This window comes from Leopardus geoffroyi, chromosome E1, assembly GCF_018350155.1.
Source record: "Leopardus geoffroyi isolate Oge1 chromosome E1, O.geoffroyi_Oge1_pat1.0, whole genome shotgun sequence".
Classification (NCBI taxonomy): domain Eukaryota; kingdom Metazoa; phylum Chordata; class Mammalia; order Carnivora; family Felidae; genus Leopardus; species Leopardus geoffroyi.
In genome coordinates, this window is record NC_059330.1 from 2,033,303 (window position 1) to 2,048,243 (window position 14,941).

A 14,941-nucleotide genomic window follows, 5' to 3' on the forward strand; every position below is an offset into this window, starting at 1 on the left:
CAGTGAGGGCTATAAACACAAAAGAGCCCACTCCGCTTTATTTACAACACGCAGGCTGTCTGTACAAACAGCTGGCCGACGGTATTAAAAACAAAAGAGGTGAGTGAGTCCCGTCACCTTTCTGTTTTCCTTCCTCCCCTCGGCCAGGCTCTGGTTGGCCCTCCACCTCCGAGCTGCCCTGCCCGAAAGGGGAAGGCCGAAATTAAAACTACAACCGGTGTAGAATAAATGGGGAGTGAGAGAAAAGACGAGGAAGGGGAGGGGGGTGCTGTATTTACACTCGAGTTTTACAGACAACTGTCCCGTTCCACCCCAATTCCAACGCTGGCCCACAAGGTGAGGGGTGGCAGGTCTCAGGGGCAGAAATGAAGCGTCGAGGGACCCAGACGGCCTCCCACCCCCAACCGTAATGGGTCCACGTTCAAGTCCACAAGGTGGGAAGGAAAGGTAAGGTTGGAGCCGAGACACTCATTTCCAAACCAGCCTCCCTCGGGTGTTCCTGCCTTTGAAGTGGGACAATATCCAAGCTCCAGGGGACATACTGAGGACCCCGAGGCTCAGTTCCCAAGTCCTGTCGTCATTTGGAAGTCCCAGCCGAGAGATGGCGAGGTCACGGCTCTCCCGATTTGGGAGGCCCCCCTAACCGCCGGGCCTCTGGCCGCAGTTCCTTGCATTTCTGGCAGTAAAAGAAGTCGGGGACATTGGTCTTCTTAATCTTCGCACAGGACAGGTGGATCCATGTCCCACACAGGCTGCACTCGATCATGGGCCGCCCTGCAAAGGGCTTTCGGCAGTAACACGTGATCAGGTCCCATGAGTCATCACCTGGGGAGAGAAGGTTGGTTTGGTGCTCTGCCCGAGCTCTTGGGTCCCCAGCAGCCCCGAGCCCGTCCTCCTAGCTAACCCGGGCCAGCCCCAAACCTCGCACCTGATTCCACCATGATGTCCTCGTCCATGACGCGCATCTCGCCTTCGCTGGAGCTGGCGTCTCCGTCTTGGCTGGTTTCCGTGCTCCCCACGTCCTTGCTTTCGCTGTCAGTGGGAGGGGCTCCTTCGGGGTGCACCGTGGCAGGAGGCCTAGGAGCCTCTGGGGGTGTCGGCAGCACGGGGGCGGGGGCTTCACCCCCCACCATTGCTGCCATCTCTTCCTCCTCCTCCTCTTCCTCTTCTTCCTCCTCCTCTTCAGAGTCTGTGTCACTGGGGGGTGCCCGGGGAGGCCCAGGAGGTGGGAGTCTATCCCCCCGCTCTGCCTTTTTCAACTTCCGTTTCTTGCTCTTCTTAATTCGAGACCTCTTTTCCCCATCCCCGGGAGCCGGCCGAGGCCTCCGGAGCACCCCAAAGCCAGCCCCCCCTCCCGGCCCCAACTTTCGGTTCTTTCGGTCCTTCTTTCGAGGAGGTTGGGAGAGGTCCCCCTGGGAAAGGGGTACCGGGGTGAGAGCAGCAGGGGGCCGGGAGGCATGTGTCAGGGAAGTGGGGGACAGTGGAGACGCCATTTTGGGCCCATCTAGATCAAAGAGCGAGTCCTTGAGCTTCATCTTCTCAAGCAGGGTCGCGCTGTCAGGGGCCTGCAGACGAGAAAAAGTGGACCTTGGGGGTCCTGGTTGAGTGGGGCCTGCTTGAGCCGCCCTTCTCTTGGATGACTTTGCTTTCTTAACAAAGGTCTGGATGGTTCGGAGATCTGAGGGGGCCGAGTCCCAGCCATCACTGTCTGCCGCACTCTCACCTCGCAAAGGAGAGCTGGAGCCTGAGGCTGGCCAGTCGCTTTCCTTAAATGGGGGGAAGAGACCAGGGTCAGCAGGGGCCCAGGGGCACCTCAGCCCCTGTACAAACCCAGCCTAAAAACCAGGGACAAGATCTACCCCGAGATACCCTGGCCCAAACCACTAAATCAAAAAACAAAATCACTGTACTCAGAAACTTCGTCCCTTCCCCTCAGCATCTCCCCTTGAACACCTGCACGTCACCTCTGCCCTCACATTCTGGACATTCTCCCCAGTCCCCACAGCCTTGCAGCATTGTCACCCGCAGACCAGAGCGCGATTTCTTTACCTGTTTCCGTATAGCCCCGTTTGTTGCCATTTTCAGCTTCCTGATACTTCTCCAGCAGCGCCCTCCCATTAATACCCCAAGACCGACCATTCACTGCTGCTCGGCCCCGCCGAGTCTCTGAGTCACCCAGCTGCCCCCAGGTACTGGTTTTCCCACGTTTCCCATTTCCCTGGTCTTCTGTGTCCCATCATCGGGTAGAGGTTTCCCTTACACAGTGACACAGACTGCCCTCTCCAGTCCTAGGACACCCACCCTCAGGCTACTGGCTCTCCAGTCCCTACCTCTTTGCTAGAGGGAATGTAACCGGCATAGGCCAACACGAAACTGCAGAATTTGTTGAAGTCCTCAATTGTTCTCCGACGTTTCTCTGGTGGCTGAAAGGAAACATGTATCACAAGGAATTTAAGAGGAGCATTCCCAAAGACAGAAACCCCGGAGCAAGGGATCTAGAAGAGACGGGAGGAAGGGGGAGAGGGAGAAGGGGGGGGGGGGGGGGAGAGAGAGAGAAGAGAAAGAGAGGAGGGGGAGGGCCCCCGGCAGCAAAAGGAAGAGAAACCTCACCTGAGTTTCTGGCTTAAGGGTCGGAGGTGGATCTGTGGAAGCAATAAAAGCTGAGTCAAGGCACTAGCGAAGAGTCCGCATGAAACCCCACCTCTAAATCTCGGAGGGTCCAGGCAGACCCCCTCTTCTCTCCGGTCTCCCCCGGCCAGGCCGGCAGGTCCCCAGCTGTGCTGGACCCGCCCCTGCTCCCCCTTCCGCCCTGCGAGGGGCGGAGCCAGGGCGCGGCGCCCTCTCAGGCCTCGCTATAGCGCTCCCCTTCCCCCCACCGGAGGCCTGGCGCCCCGCCCCCCCAACTCACGGTTTCTCTAGACTCCAGTCTACTCGATCACTCGGCGCCCCACCCCGCCATACCGCTCCCCGGACCGAGCCCGGGCGGCCGCCTGCCCCTGTCCTTCACACGCGCCCAGAGCCCCGAGTTCCTACCCGGTCGCGATCTGCCGCCCGGGGCCCTCCGCGACCGCACACGCAACCCGCCCGCCCCCAGGGTCCAGGATGACCACGCCGAACCGCTCCCCGCCCTCCGGGCCCCTTCTACTCGAGCACGAGGCCCGGCGCGCCCCTCACCCCCACCCTAACACACACACACAGGCTCACACATCCAACGCCACTTCGCGGCCGGGACAGACGAGCGAGCACTAACCCGGACGCGGCCCCACCTGCCCCCCCATACCGCGCTCCCCACAATTTCGCCGTCCCTCCGCCCCCATCCGGGGCTTTGGCCCCTCCCCGTCTCGAGCTCCTCGGGCTCCCCGCCGGGCCCCCGGGCCCAGTTCCGAGCCCTCCGGCCGCCGCCCCCCCTCCGCCCCCGTACTCACCGCCAAGTGACTAGGCTGCGGACCCCTAAACTCTAGCCCCCCCCCCTCCCCCGCCAGCTACTCTCCCTCTACAGCGACCCCCGCTGCTGCCGCCGCTGCCCCCCTCGCCCTCCGCAACTCCCGGGCTCTAGCCCTCGCCGACCAACAGCACCCCCCCCCGCAACTCGCCGGTCTCAACCCCCCCCCACACACACACCCCGCCCCACCGCCCCTACAACTACCCGGCTCTCCTCGCTTCCCGGCGCTCTCTCCCCACAACTACCCGCCCTGTACAGGTCCCTCTACCGCAGACAATACCCAGACCCCCTCTTCTCCCCACAACTATCTGCCCACCCCTCCAACGATCCCCGGGCTCTCTCCGGCGGCAACTACCCGGAGCTCCGGCACCACCGCCACAAACTCCCCCACCTCGGCCAACTACCGGGCTCCTCACTCAGTCCCCTTCCACATCCTCCCTCCTCAACAACTCTCCGGCCCCCAGATTCCCCCAGCCTCCCGGCCTCAGGGCCCCAACGTGCTGGAGGCCCTCTCGGCCCCTAACCCCCGGAGCTCCGGGGTTCAAGCTCCCGCTCCCCACCCCCCACCCCTACACACACACATTCACGGTGTCTGATCTCCAGCTACCCCCAGCCCGAGCTCCCACTCCTCTTTCACCAAGGTCTCCCAACTCGCCGCTCTCCTACCTCCAGGGGCAGGCCCCCGACCCCCTCCCCGCGCTCCCCCGCCGGGCTCCGGGCTCGACCTCCAAGTTTGCCAATTGATTCCTCGCCCGCCCCCCCACCGGCTCAGCGCTCCGTGCCGGTCGAGAGCTCACCTTCGGGACTGGGCTCCGCCATGGCTTCCAGCATCGCCCCCTCCCCTCCTCCCGGTCCGGCGCCCCCCTCCCCTGAGCCGGGGATCCCGGTGCCGCCTCCGGTGCTCGGTGCTCCTACTGCCTCGCTCCACAGAGGTGTCTGCCTCGGCCTGGTAATGACTCGAGTCCGCTAGCCGCTGCCGCCACCTCCCTCTACCCCTGCCTCCCGCACTCCCGGACCGGGCCCCCTCCCCCCGCGCCGCCGGCCGCCTGCTCCCTCCTCCTCCTCTCTCCTCCCTCCTCCCTCCCTCCTCCTCTCTCCCTCCTCCCTCCGCGGGCGCCGACGCGCAATGCATCAAGGGGCCTGTAGTCCGTCTGGGGGCAGCGGAAAGGGGACCCCATAGGCCTCTGGAACTTCAGTTCCCAGCAAGCCAAGGATGGGCGCAGGCGCATTAGTCCGCTCCCCTCCCCCGGGGAGTGGCGGGGAGATTGGGAGCAGAGGGTAGGGCGGAAGAGCGCGCGCAGGATCCTGGGAAATGTAGGCTGGGCGGGACTAAGAAAGAAGGAAAAGAAGGGATTAGAACTCTCGGCCACCATACTGCCTCTTTCTGCGGCTTCTTTCTCCCCCGTGGGACCGCCCCACTTCCGGCCAGAGGGAGAAAGGGTTGCTGGGGGATGAAGTCCTCCTGATGATAATGGCTCCCTCCTCCCCGTCTTCTGCCTCCCTTGAATTCCACACACCGGCATTAGTCTGGCCAAGCGAGATGCCAAGCGAGGACGGAGTCCTTTCACCAGCTCCCACACGCGACCAGCTCTTCCCTAACCCAAAGGCCGTAACAAACTTGGGAGGTATTTATTTAAAGCAGGTACTTTCCAACTTTGTCCACCGGAACCCACGGTGTAAAAAATAAAAACGATTCTTTATATCGAGACCCAAAAGACAGGTATATAAAACAGAAGTTTCATAAAACGATACTCCGTATTCCTTTCATCACAGCAAAAACACTGCCCCTCCCTCCCCCCCGCCCCCCCCCCCCCCCCAGGAAAAAAACCAACATGAACAGAGTAAACCAAAATATATTACTGTCCCTCCAACCGCCACTTTGCCCACCTCCGGATAACTATCCCCACCTCGGGACCACTAAAAAGAAAAAGAAGGAGGGAAGCAACACAAAGCAAGATCCAGTTCGGCTTGATGGTTTCCTCTTTATTGATGTGCCTCCTACCTTCCCCCCACAATTTCAGTCCCTCCCCTCTACCCCCCAAAAAGAAGGTAGTGAAAGGAAGGGAATGTCGGGGTTCTGAGCCCCTTGGACAGTTAGAAAGGGAACAGGAACCAAAACAATCACTAGATGTGACAGAGATTGACAATCGAGAAGTCTAAAGCACAGCGGGGAAGGTGGAAAGAGAAAGGGGACAAAGGAGAGGTCCTAGAAGCCACCTCCCCCATGAGCCCTCCTGCTAAGAGGGGCAGGAGGAGAGCCTCGAACGTTAGGAAGTGCAGGTCCTGAAGGAGGGAGGTGGTGGTCGAGCCTGAAGGAGGACTAGGTCAAGGAAGGGGGGCCACCTCTCTCTTTGTAGGCTGGGACCCCCCACCTCAGGGGCAGCAGCTTCACAGACCGTACACACTTTCATCACTGTAGGCGATGTATAGAAAGAAGTCTTCTTCGTGATGTTCCTGGGGCAGAAGCAGAGAACACCGGTACTCAGGCACCCGGGCTATAGTCACTTGAACCACCCACTGCCCCCCCTCCTTCTCCAAAGTCCCGTTCTTGAGGCAGACCCCCCCCCAAAATAAACTAGCGTCCTGACTCACTCCCTCACTTCAGACCGTAGCAGCCAAGCAGCATCACCCCTAGCAGCAATCCTGGGCAAAAAGCTCTCCCTCTGACTGTTCTCTGCCTTGGAACGGGGAGGACGCTGGGGCAGGTGAAGGATCGGGACTGCGGTCCACCTCACCTTTCTCTCCCTTCTGGCCATTCCCACGGCCTCGTCCAAACCTCCAACCCAGGACTATGCTGAAATTTTGAGGCCAGAGAGCGGAGCAAGGCAGCTGGTCCAGGAACTGCTGACTTAGCACTTTCTTCCCCTCAAGCTCTTCCCACGCCTCTCCGAAGCCTCCCGGCTTCCCCATGGACATACCTGGTAGAGCTGACCCATTGTGGCACTGGTGGGGGGAATGACATTGTTGACAAAGAAAAACAAGGCATCCTCAGCTCGGAGATGAATTCGCTTCCGAATCAAGAAGTAGAACTGACCAACTGCCAAAGAGACAAGGCAGGATGAAGCCAGAGATCACAAGTGCCCCCGAGAGAGAGCAGTTACAATGTGGAACCTTTTCCCACAAAGATGCCCGGCCACCCACAGGAAGCTAACCCGGGGACTGGGTCAGGTCCCCACCTGTGAGATCAGAAGGCACCAGATATTTCTTTTTGTCCAGGTCTCCTATCCGAGCTTTGGGAGCCTTTTCTACAATCACCTGATGAAGGGTAGATGAAAATTAGGAAATATTAGGTGTCTGGTCCCAGAGTTACCCCTGTCAAGAACTCGAGTAACACAACTCCTAGCACCCAAATCTGTCCGACTCCGTTTTCTTTGTCTCTGAACACGCGGCGCAGCCTTGAGCAGAGATCCTGACCCCACTGTGCTGAACTCACCCAAACATTCAGGATCCCTCAGTAGGGCGTCATAATAAACAACTATCCTAATAGGGCACGGACGACTCGAGTGGGCCGCCTAGAGCTTCAGGCTCAAAAACCTGGCTAGCTCGGAGTAAAGACCATGAGCAGCTCAGGCTGTCAAACTCCCTGCAGCCTCGCACACCAATCCCCAGGTCTCCCTCTCCCATCTGTGTCCCCCCACCCCCAGCTCTCCCGCCACCCCGCTTTCAACCTCCGAGCCCGGGGACAGCAGTGTCGCGCCCGCCACAGCCGGCAGCCCAGTGCCCGCGCCGCCTGGCCGGACCCAAACCCAGGCTGTGGCGTCAGAGCCAGCGCCCCGCGCCCTCGGCCCTGACTACTGTCCTCACCGGAACCCGGTCCGGGTATTTCTTTCGGATCTTCTCGCCCTCAGAGCGGCGCTTCTCGAACGGATGCTCCTCTTTATACACGAACTTCATCCTCCCGGGAACCGGGCTGGACCGGGCTGGGCTGAGGGAACCCGGGGGGGGCCGGGACGGGGGGCGGCGGCGACGGCGGCGACGCGCGGGCGGATTCAGCGGAGCGATCCCGGGACTTGCGCCACTTCCCTATTCACCAACCCCACCCACGACGGTCCGGGGCCGCCCCGCCTGCTACGCTACGCCACCAGCGCAGCGGCCATAACGCCGCCAGCGCAGCACCACCCCCTGACCGCCCCCCCTCACGCCGTCTGCGTAATCGCTTTGGCATCAACTTGTGGGCTACGCAGACGACGTAGCAAAGGTGGTTGGCTTGTGCTATGGTCGAAAATAACCGAAAACCCACATTCTGACCTTCCCCCACGAGGCTGGGGATGAAAAGGGCTGCGAGTCCGTAACTGTAATTTGAGACTCGGTTCTCCGAAAGTTCTTTTCGGGAATAACGTAAAGGGGGGGGGGAGGGGGAAGGCAGAGATAATTACAAGGATAGCTATTCACGAAACGCGTTGGTACGCCGACGGCGGCAGCTGACACCAAAACAAAGTAGTACCCAAGTCGGGGAGCTGGTCTCCGGAAACGAAGGGGGACAGAAACGAAACACACGTTCGGGGAAACGCACCGGACGCTTAGGTTCCAGGGAAGAGTGGACCAATAGGGACCTGAGAGGAGGTCCGAAAGGTAGGGACTACGTCATCGCGGAGGAACACACTCGGCGGTCGCGAGAGAAAATCATGTGATCGCAGAGAAGGGCGGAGCGTCACGTGGCGGCCGCGGGAAGTAGAGCCGGCCGCGGGGAGGTGGGGGGAGGGGCGCTGGGGGGCGGGGCCGGGGCGGCCGGAGCGGGGCCGGGCCTGGCGCTAGGCCCCCCGCCGTCGGGCGTGTCCGCGTCGGCCCCCGGCGAGGTCCCGCCTGTCTGGCTTCTGGTCCAGTATCTCCTGCCGCCACACTGCCGCGTCGTCCTAGCCCGCAGGCCAGGTTCCTTCAGGACACACGGCCGCCCACCCCGTCTCCAAGACCCTTTCCGCCAGAGCACCTGATGTCGAGGCTCCCCACTCGTCCCCCAAAGCCAACAGCACCTCGCCCCGACAGGGGGGACGTGAACAAAGACGCCTCCCTTCATCTCCCAACCCCCAGAGAAGGACCTGGGGCAGCTTTGGTTTCAAAGTTATAATGCATGGTTTAAAAGAGAGAAAGGAGAAAAAAAAAAAAAAAAAAGAAAGAAAGCTGGTTACAGGTCTGAGGGAGTCTAGGAAGAAGGGAAAATAGAAGGAAAAGAAAGGGGGGAGGGCAGGACAAGTTTGGGGAAAATCCAGTGGCCCAAAATCCCGGTTTCCCACCCACAGCCCAGCCCTTGGAGTGAAGAATTAGATCAGTTTTGTACAAGAGTTTTTAAAAAATCAAATCACAACAAAGCTGGCTTGGCTTTTCTTTGAGCCTCCCGGATTACCGAATGTCTGTCTCTCATTCTGGCCGGTCTGGTCTCTCCACCAGACAGTTCGGGCTCTCCCAGGCCTCCACTTCTGTCCCAGTCTGGGGTTTCCAGGGAGCGCGAACTCGAAGTCAGAGTGAGGCTGCTTGCGAGTGTGGCCCGTGTGTCTGTCCAGACTCCACACGGAGCGCAGGGCTCCCTGGGCAGAGAGGGGCGGGAGGGGCAGGTCCTGCCCAGGCAGTCCTCACCATCGGACAGGGCATCAGACGGCATCCCGAGAGCTCACCCTCCCTCTCCCCCCCACCCCAGCGCAGGTGGAGGGGGAGCAGCCGTCACCAGAGCCTGTGTTGGTGAAGGTTTCGGCTCAGCACAGAACGAACGTCGGCGGTGAACCTGGGATGACAAGATGAAGCCTCGTTGGAGATGGGGGGGGAGGAGATAATCACCATTCTCACGTGACACTGAGGTCCCGTTTGCCCAAAACCCACTGGCTACAGGTGATGAGCTTTACTGTAAGAACACCTGGGTTCAAAGGCTAAGTTCTTAAGGGAAAAGAGATAAGTCAGACAGGACGCGTTTTTATTCCCTCTCGGGATCCCCCACCTCCTTTCCTCAGCAATGTGTCTGGCTTCCGTTACCTGAGGGCGTCCAGCATGGGAAGCAGGTTGAGGAGGGCGGTGTCGCTGGGGTCACTGAACCACGATTTGATGGGGATGGCGTTGTCTAGGGTGGGTGAAAATATGAAAAAAACCACACAATTCAAGACTCAGGCCGGTTTTTCTTTCCTTTGGGAAAATGGGGATCATTACTTTAAAATCCGTACCCTCTCCCTGACCCACCCAAACCTAACCACCTAGGTAAACCTTCCTATTTTATTCTCCAAAACAAACTTTTTAAAAGAGGCATTCATATTCATGTCTATTTGAGAGATGGGGGTGGATGCGTGAGTGGGAGAAAGGAGCAGAGGGAGAGACTCCCAAGCAGGATCCACGCTCAGTGCAAAGCCCGACACGGGGCTCGATCCCATGACCCTGGGATCGTGACCTGAGCCTACATCAGAGTCAGCTGCTCAAATGACTGAGCCACCCAGGCCCCTCCCCCAAGATAAAATTAACCTACAATCACCGTATCTCACATTAACGGGAGGCTTCTAATCAAATTTATTGCTACTGTGTCTCACCTGAAGCAAACTGATACGAGCAACGTGACCTACGAAGTGGACAAGTGGGGAAGGGAGAGTGTCTCCCAGAAAACAGAAACACCTGGCATCCTGACCGACAGGAAGCCAGGAATCCCAGCTCCAGGCATTCAAAATAACCTTCTCGGAACCACTTCCTGGTCCTGCCAGACTCACCACCCCCCCATACCTGGGTGGCTCCGGTAGGCCCCTGGGGAGTTATCCAGGATCACGATGCTGGAGAGGTCGCTGTGGACCACGGAGAGGTCCTTGATGTAGCTGCCCAGTTCCAAAGTGCAGTGCTGGAGGGTAGGGCCACGCTGGGCATCAAAAGGAGACTCGGCCCTTGTGACGGCTGCCCAGTCCCAACAATGCCCACGGGCAGCCACCTCCCACAGAGGGGGTCATGCAGTACGCCTCCGCTCACCCCCCAGAAGGTCCCTTTCTGGGGAAACTGCTCAAACCCAGACCCCTCCCTGCCAGCCTGCCTCCCGAGCCTCCTCTTACCTGTCTGTAGTATCTCCTCTTGAGAATGCTTCTGCTATTGTCCAGTTTATCTGCCACAGCAGAGCCGTAAATCTCCATGCTTGCTGTGAACACCACCAGCTCGTACCACTGGCTCACCTGAAATTAATCAGGGGGAGGGTGGGGTCAGAAGAAGCGATCCTTCACTAGACTCCAGCCCGGTCCTTCAGGCCTTTCAAGAGCATCAGATGTCTCTGAGAACACAAAATTCTGAAGGCCCCCAAACTCAAGAGTCTTAGGCCCCGTACACCCTTAAAGATTCAGAGGTGCCAGAACAAAAGATCAGGAAGCCTGTGGAAGAACAGAATTGCATCAGCACAACAAGTGAACCCAAGCTACTGACAGCCGCCCTCTGACCGGCCCACAACTGCCCTTCTCCAAAACTGCCCACGCCTATTTTCTCCTCACCCTGTACTTCCTCCAACCGCTCTGAATTCCCAGAGCCTTAATGCCATTCCTTCATCACAGGGCTCCCCACAGCTTCTACAAATTCACCATTTTTTTTTCTAATGTATTTTTTTTCCTTTTTGAGAGAGAGTGAGTGTGTGAGCCGGGGAGGGGCAGAGAGAGAGACGGAGACACAGAATCCAAAGCAGGCTCCAGGCTCTGAGCTGTGAGCACAGAGCCCGACGTGGGGCTCAGACCCACGAACCACGAGATCATCGTGACCTGAGCCGAAGTCAGATACTCAACCGACTGAGCCCCCCAGGTGCCCCCAAACTCACCACTTCTAAGAAGAAATCCACATGGGGCCTCTTATGTACAAAAAACCGGACGGGATGTTTGTCTATTACCACCTGTAGAGGAACAGGGAAGAGCTGGGGGGGTGTCCTGAGCACAGGCCTGAAGGACACACACCCCTCCCTGCCACCCCCCACTGCCTGCTTCCCTCCTGGCTGCCGCTGGTGCCAGAGGCTGGGGACAAGGACGATATGCTCTGGGACTGGGAAAGGAAGTCTAGTTGTGAGCAGAATCACAGGCACGACCATGCCATCACTTCCCACCCCAACACACCTTAAGGATGAAGTCGGGAGGCGTTCCAGGCCGGACGGTAGGCCTCAGGACCCCATCGTGATGGGAGTGGATAAGTGTCTCATCCAGATCCAGGACCAGGATCTTCCTCTTCACCTGGCCTGGACCACAACAGCAAGGAATGATACCCACCAACCTCCAGCCCACACCTTGAGCCCCACCTCACCTTACAGGAGCCTTCCCAGCCAGCACACTCACCTAGCCGATTCCGGGACACGGGAGATAAGGGAAGGATATCATAGCGAACAGTTTGGTACTGAATTATCTAAAAACAGCAAGAGAGAGGATTAGACCCCTTGAGCGGGAGATCTTGACAAAGGAACGTTTACTATAAACGGGGCATCGTGGAAGTGACTGACGATCACCTCATTTAATCCTCAAGAACGCGGTAACGACGCTATAATAACGACAACGACAGCAACATCATCGTGTCTATTTTAACAACGGAGGGACCGAGGCTTAGCCAGGTTAGATGCCTTGTGTAAGACCACACTGCTAGGAATTATCTTATTTGGTCATTTGTCCCCCCAGTTAGAATGAAAACCTGGCGAGAGCACCCGGTCCCGGCTGCGTTCCCAGGACACTGTCACAGGGTGGGTGGTTAATATCAGAGCGGATGCAGTGGTGGAGCCAGGACCGCCCTAAGGCAGGCCGACCCAAAACCTGCCCTCTTCCCTGTGCTCTGCAAGGAACAGAGACACGCACGGCTCCCCACATTTCCGCCCCATGGACCCTTCGTGACAACTCTCGTCACTCGGGGGACTGAGAGGAGTCAGGACAGGAGGTCCTTGGGTACCTAAGGGGAATGAAGGGCAAGGAGGGAATCCAGGGGTTCTCAGGTCAGCTAAGTTCCCCTGGCTGGTGGCCGCCAGGCCTATTTTAACCAGCCACCTGTCCATTTCTGTCTCTACCAGCCAAGTCACAAGTGGCAGAGAACCTCAGCCCTCCTCGCTGCCTCCTTATTCCGGTACCCAGGACAAGGCACGCTGGGAAGCCCCACCCACCAGGCTGACGGATAGGGTGGTGAGAAGGCCAGAGTGAATGAAGGGCTGTGAGGGACGTCAAGAGGGGACAAGGACGTCAACCTTCCAGCTCCTCTGAGTCTTCTCTAGAAGCTCCTGTTTCTAGCACTCAGTTCTCTTCCACGCGAGCCTGGCAGTCCCTTCCTCTGCTCTTTTCTTCTAGGCTTCTGTCCATCCCTAGGCCCCATCCCTAGGCCCCAGCCTCGCCAGAACCAGTCTCGCCCCTTGCAAGCCACAGGGCCCTCTCCTCCGAATGCCAAGGCACCTGCCCTTTTCTCCCTGCAGCAGGATGAAGGCCGCAACAGCTCGGGTGTCCTGGCCTGCTATCTCGGGTTGCACATGCTGGGCATGTAGGGAATGCTCCAAGCATCTGCCAGCAAGGGGGTGGGGGGGAGAAACCAGATTGGAAGGGAAGGAAGGGAAGACAAAAGGCCGTGGGGTCAGCGCTCGCCCGGAGAGGTGCGGTTTTGCCAAAAGCTAGCCTCTAGAGGGGCTGGAGCTCTTCTCCCTGCCTCCAGAACAGACATTTCAGGGGCAAGCGGGGCGTGCTCGGAGCAGAGCCAGGCAGATAGAACAGCAGCTGACATGTAGAGAAAACCCCAGGAGCCAGCCCCACACACACCTCAGCATCTCTGACCCCAAATTCTTCCGGGCTCCTAACATGTGTTTCGGGGAAACAGCCTTGCCTGCCACCGTGATCACCCAGAAACGACCCTCACCCTAAATCAGGAGGCGGAAGGCATAGACTGGTAAAGCAGACACTGAATCCGAAGCAGGCCCACTCCCCCAAGTCAGTCAACAACGACCACCACCACCCAGGGCTCTCTGGAGACTCTCGGACCTTCCAGGTATTACTGAGGTACATCAAAGAGCACGGGCCAGGGAACTTCTGCACGTCGGCTTACTGAATTCTCCCCAGCAGTGAGAACACCGCACATTCGCTAAAGGATGTTAGCCTACGGGAGCTCTGACCTTGGAGAGAAGCTCTCTGGGGGAGGGAACCCACAGATACTTGGGGACGTGCAGTCTTCGCTGCCCACAGGACCCCTCTCAAAGCTGGGGTCTCCTGGAGAGGCAAGCCTGCCCTCAGGCTCAAGCCTACAACTGCCAAGCACTGTCTTCCCAGAGAGACACCCCAACACCAATGTGCTCCTCTCCCTAAAGCCCAACATAAAACCATCCTTCTTAGTCCCAGGGACTAGGTGACTCCGGATGCCCACACACCAGGAAATAAGTTTCCGGGGCCCTTTTTGGACGAGTCCCCGTAAAGCCAACGGCAGGGGTTTCTCCTTCACACCTAAGGCTGTTCCCCTGTTTGTCACGTATGGTCTCCCACCCACACCCCTACCCTTGCCACATAAGCCCGTCTGTCCCTTGTTCCGAGCCCTAACACACAGGGAGGCTCCTAGTAACGGGAGGGTCTGTCACAAGCCCACAGCCGACAGAGCCGGTGCCATCAAACAGGTGTTCCCCTCCTCTTGGTCTCTAACAACAACTCCAGCTTTCCTAAACGGCGCCCCACCCACCACCCTGGCCCCCAAGAGTTGCCACATCCAGTCTCCGTCTTGCCCCCCCCCCCGCCCCGATCTCGGTTGTCCTACGGGGGTCTCCCCCCTCCCCATGCCAGGTTAGATGCCTTGCCCAGCCAAGGGTGCCCCAACCCTCTAACGGGAAAAGCCGCCGCCAGGACTCCGTTCCGAAGCCCAAACAGAGGCCCGACACTTTCCGAAAACCCGTGAGCACCGCTGACACGGGTTCCCACCACCACCAGCACCCACCCAGGCTCACCGTGCGGATCTGCCTCCGCAAAAGGTAAATGAAGAAGCTCCAGAGCTTGGCGGCGAAGGCCACGAACGTGCGCAGCCCCAGCAGACACTGCGTCCGCATCATCCCGATGACCCCGGCACCGCCGGCCCCGGGGCCCCCGCGGCCCAGCTCCGCCAGCCCCCCGGGGGCAGCCCCCCGCCTCCGGGAGGGGGAACGGGGGCCCCGAGTGGCAGGAAAGGCTGCAGAGAGGGGCACGGAGCGGGCGGCTCAGAAAGCCACCCCCGGCGAGGGGAAAGCCCAGCGGAACCGGGAGCTGGGGGACAGGCGTGGGCAGCCCGCGGGGGCCCACATGGGCGGGGAGTGGCACCGACGGCTTCGCGGAGGTTGCGGGCCGAGACGGGTCGGGCTAGGACGGGGTCCTCAGAGACCGGGAGGGAAGGGGATGGAGAATTGGGGGAGGGGGCAGTGGGGGAGGGGGCCAGGGAGAAGGGAGGGAGGGAGAAGGGAGGGGGAGGGGAAGGGGGAAGCGGAGGGTGGCCCGCTGCGCAGGCGCGTTAGGGGGCTGCCCGCGGGAAAGGGCGGGCGGGGGCCGCGGCGCGCGAAGGGCCGCGGCGGCGGCGGCGGCGGCGGCGGACGGGCCGGCTGGGCGAAGG

At 59.6% G+C, this 14,941-nt stretch overlaps 3 protein-coding genes across 6 annotated transcripts; all 3 read right to left on the reverse strand.

The window, feature by feature from the left end:
• Nucleotides 1-14: 14 nt before the first annotated feature.
• On the reverse strand, nucleotides 15-4,504 carry PHF23 (PHD finger protein 23). Of its 3 annotated transcripts, none has more exons than XM_045490188.1 (5): nucleotides 4,240-4,504; nucleotides 2,611-2,642; nucleotides 2,331-2,423; nucleotides 929-1,766; nucleotides 15-825 (listed from the first exon to the last, which is right to left on the reverse strand). In XM_045490188.1, the coding sequence occupies exons 1-5, from the start codon at nucleotides 4,271-4,273 to the stop codon at nucleotides 611-613; spliced, it is 1,212 nt and encodes a 403-aa protein (XP_045346144.1). In that variant the 5' UTR covers nucleotides 4,274-4,504; the 3' UTR covers nucleotides 15-610. The 3 variants fall into 3 exon arrangements, with proteins under 3 accessions (XP_045346144.1, XP_045346143.1, XP_045346145.1); XM_045490187.1 differs by lacking the exon at nucleotides 4,240-4,504 and adding an exon at nucleotides 3,251-3,300; XM_045490189.1 differs by lacking the exon at nucleotides 4,240-4,504 and adding an exon at nucleotides 3,205-3,263.
• Nucleotides 4,505-5,414: 910 nt separating this feature from the next.
• LOC123604302 (GABA type A receptor-associated protein) lies at nucleotides 5,415-7,984 on the reverse strand. The gene is made up of 4 exons (XM_045490204.1): nucleotides 7,247-7,984; nucleotides 6,619-6,697; nucleotides 6,361-6,479; nucleotides 5,415-5,896 (listed from the first exon to the last, which is right to left on the reverse strand). The coding sequence occupies exons 1-4, from the start codon at nucleotides 7,334-7,336 to the stop codon at nucleotides 5,831-5,833; spliced, it is 354 nt and encodes a 117-aa protein (XP_045346160.1). The 5' UTR covers nucleotides 7,337-7,984; the 3' UTR covers nucleotides 5,415-5,830.
• Nucleotides 7,985-8,705: 721 nt separating this feature from the next.
• CTDNEP1 (CTD nuclear envelope phosphatase 1) lies at nucleotides 8,706-14,939 on the reverse strand. Of its 2 annotated transcripts, none has more exons than XM_045490201.1 (8): nucleotides 14,310-14,939; nucleotides 11,698-11,764; nucleotides 11,482-11,600; nucleotides 11,193-11,264; nucleotides 10,450-10,566; nucleotides 10,133-10,244; nucleotides 9,404-9,488; nucleotides 8,706-9,158 (listed from the first exon to the last, which is right to left on the reverse strand). In XM_045490201.1, the coding sequence occupies exons 1-8, from the start codon at nucleotides 14,409-14,411 to the stop codon at nucleotides 9,098-9,100; spliced, it is 735 nt and encodes a 244-aa protein (XP_045346157.1). In that variant the 5' UTR covers nucleotides 14,412-14,939; the 3' UTR covers nucleotides 8,706-9,097. The 2 variants fall into 2 exon arrangements, with proteins under 2 accessions (XP_045346157.1, XP_045346156.1); XM_045490200.1 differs by having other exon boundaries at nucleotides 10,133-10,262.
• Nucleotides 14,940-14,941: the final 2 nt, after the last annotated feature.

Bases quoted from the DNA above. Each gene is read 5' to 3' on its own strand.
- PHF23 (XM_045490188.1), bottom strand. From the start codon at position 4,273: ATGCTGGAAGCCATGGCGGAGCCCAGTCCCGAAG. The intron at 2,643-4,239 runs GTGAGCTCTCGA...TTGCTTCCACAG, and splicing joins GGCGGAGCCCAGTCCCGAAG to ATCCACCTCCGACCCTTAAG. The intron at 2,424-2,610 runs GTGAGGTTTCTC...GTTTCCTTTCAG, and splicing joins CCCTTAAGCCAGAAACTCAG to CCACCAGAGAAACGTCGGAG.
- LOC123604302 (XM_045490204.1), bottom strand. From the start codon at position 7,336: ATGAAGTTCGTGTATAAAGAGGAGCATCCGTTCGAGAAGCGCCGCTCT. The intron at 6,698-7,246 runs GTGAGGACAGTA...ACCCTTCATCAG, and splicing joins AATACCCGGACCGGGTTCCG to GTGATTGTAGAAAAGGCTCC. The intron at 5,897-6,360 runs GTATGTCCATGG...CTTCTGCCCCAG, and splicing joins CAATGGGTCAGCTCTACCAG to GAACATCACGAAGAAGACTT.
- CTDNEP1 (XM_045490200.1), bottom strand. From the start codon at position 14,411: ATGATGCGGACGCAGTGTCTGCTGGGGCTGCGCACGTTCGTGGCCTTC. The intron at 11,265-11,481 runs GTGTGTTGGGGT...GTTCCTCTACAG, and splicing joins CTCCCGACTTCATCCTTAAG to GTGGTAATAGACAAACATCC. The intron at 10,567-11,192 runs GTGAGTTTGGGG...GATTAATTTCAG, and splicing joins TGGATTTCTTCTTAGAAGTG to GTGAGCCAGTGGTACGAGCT.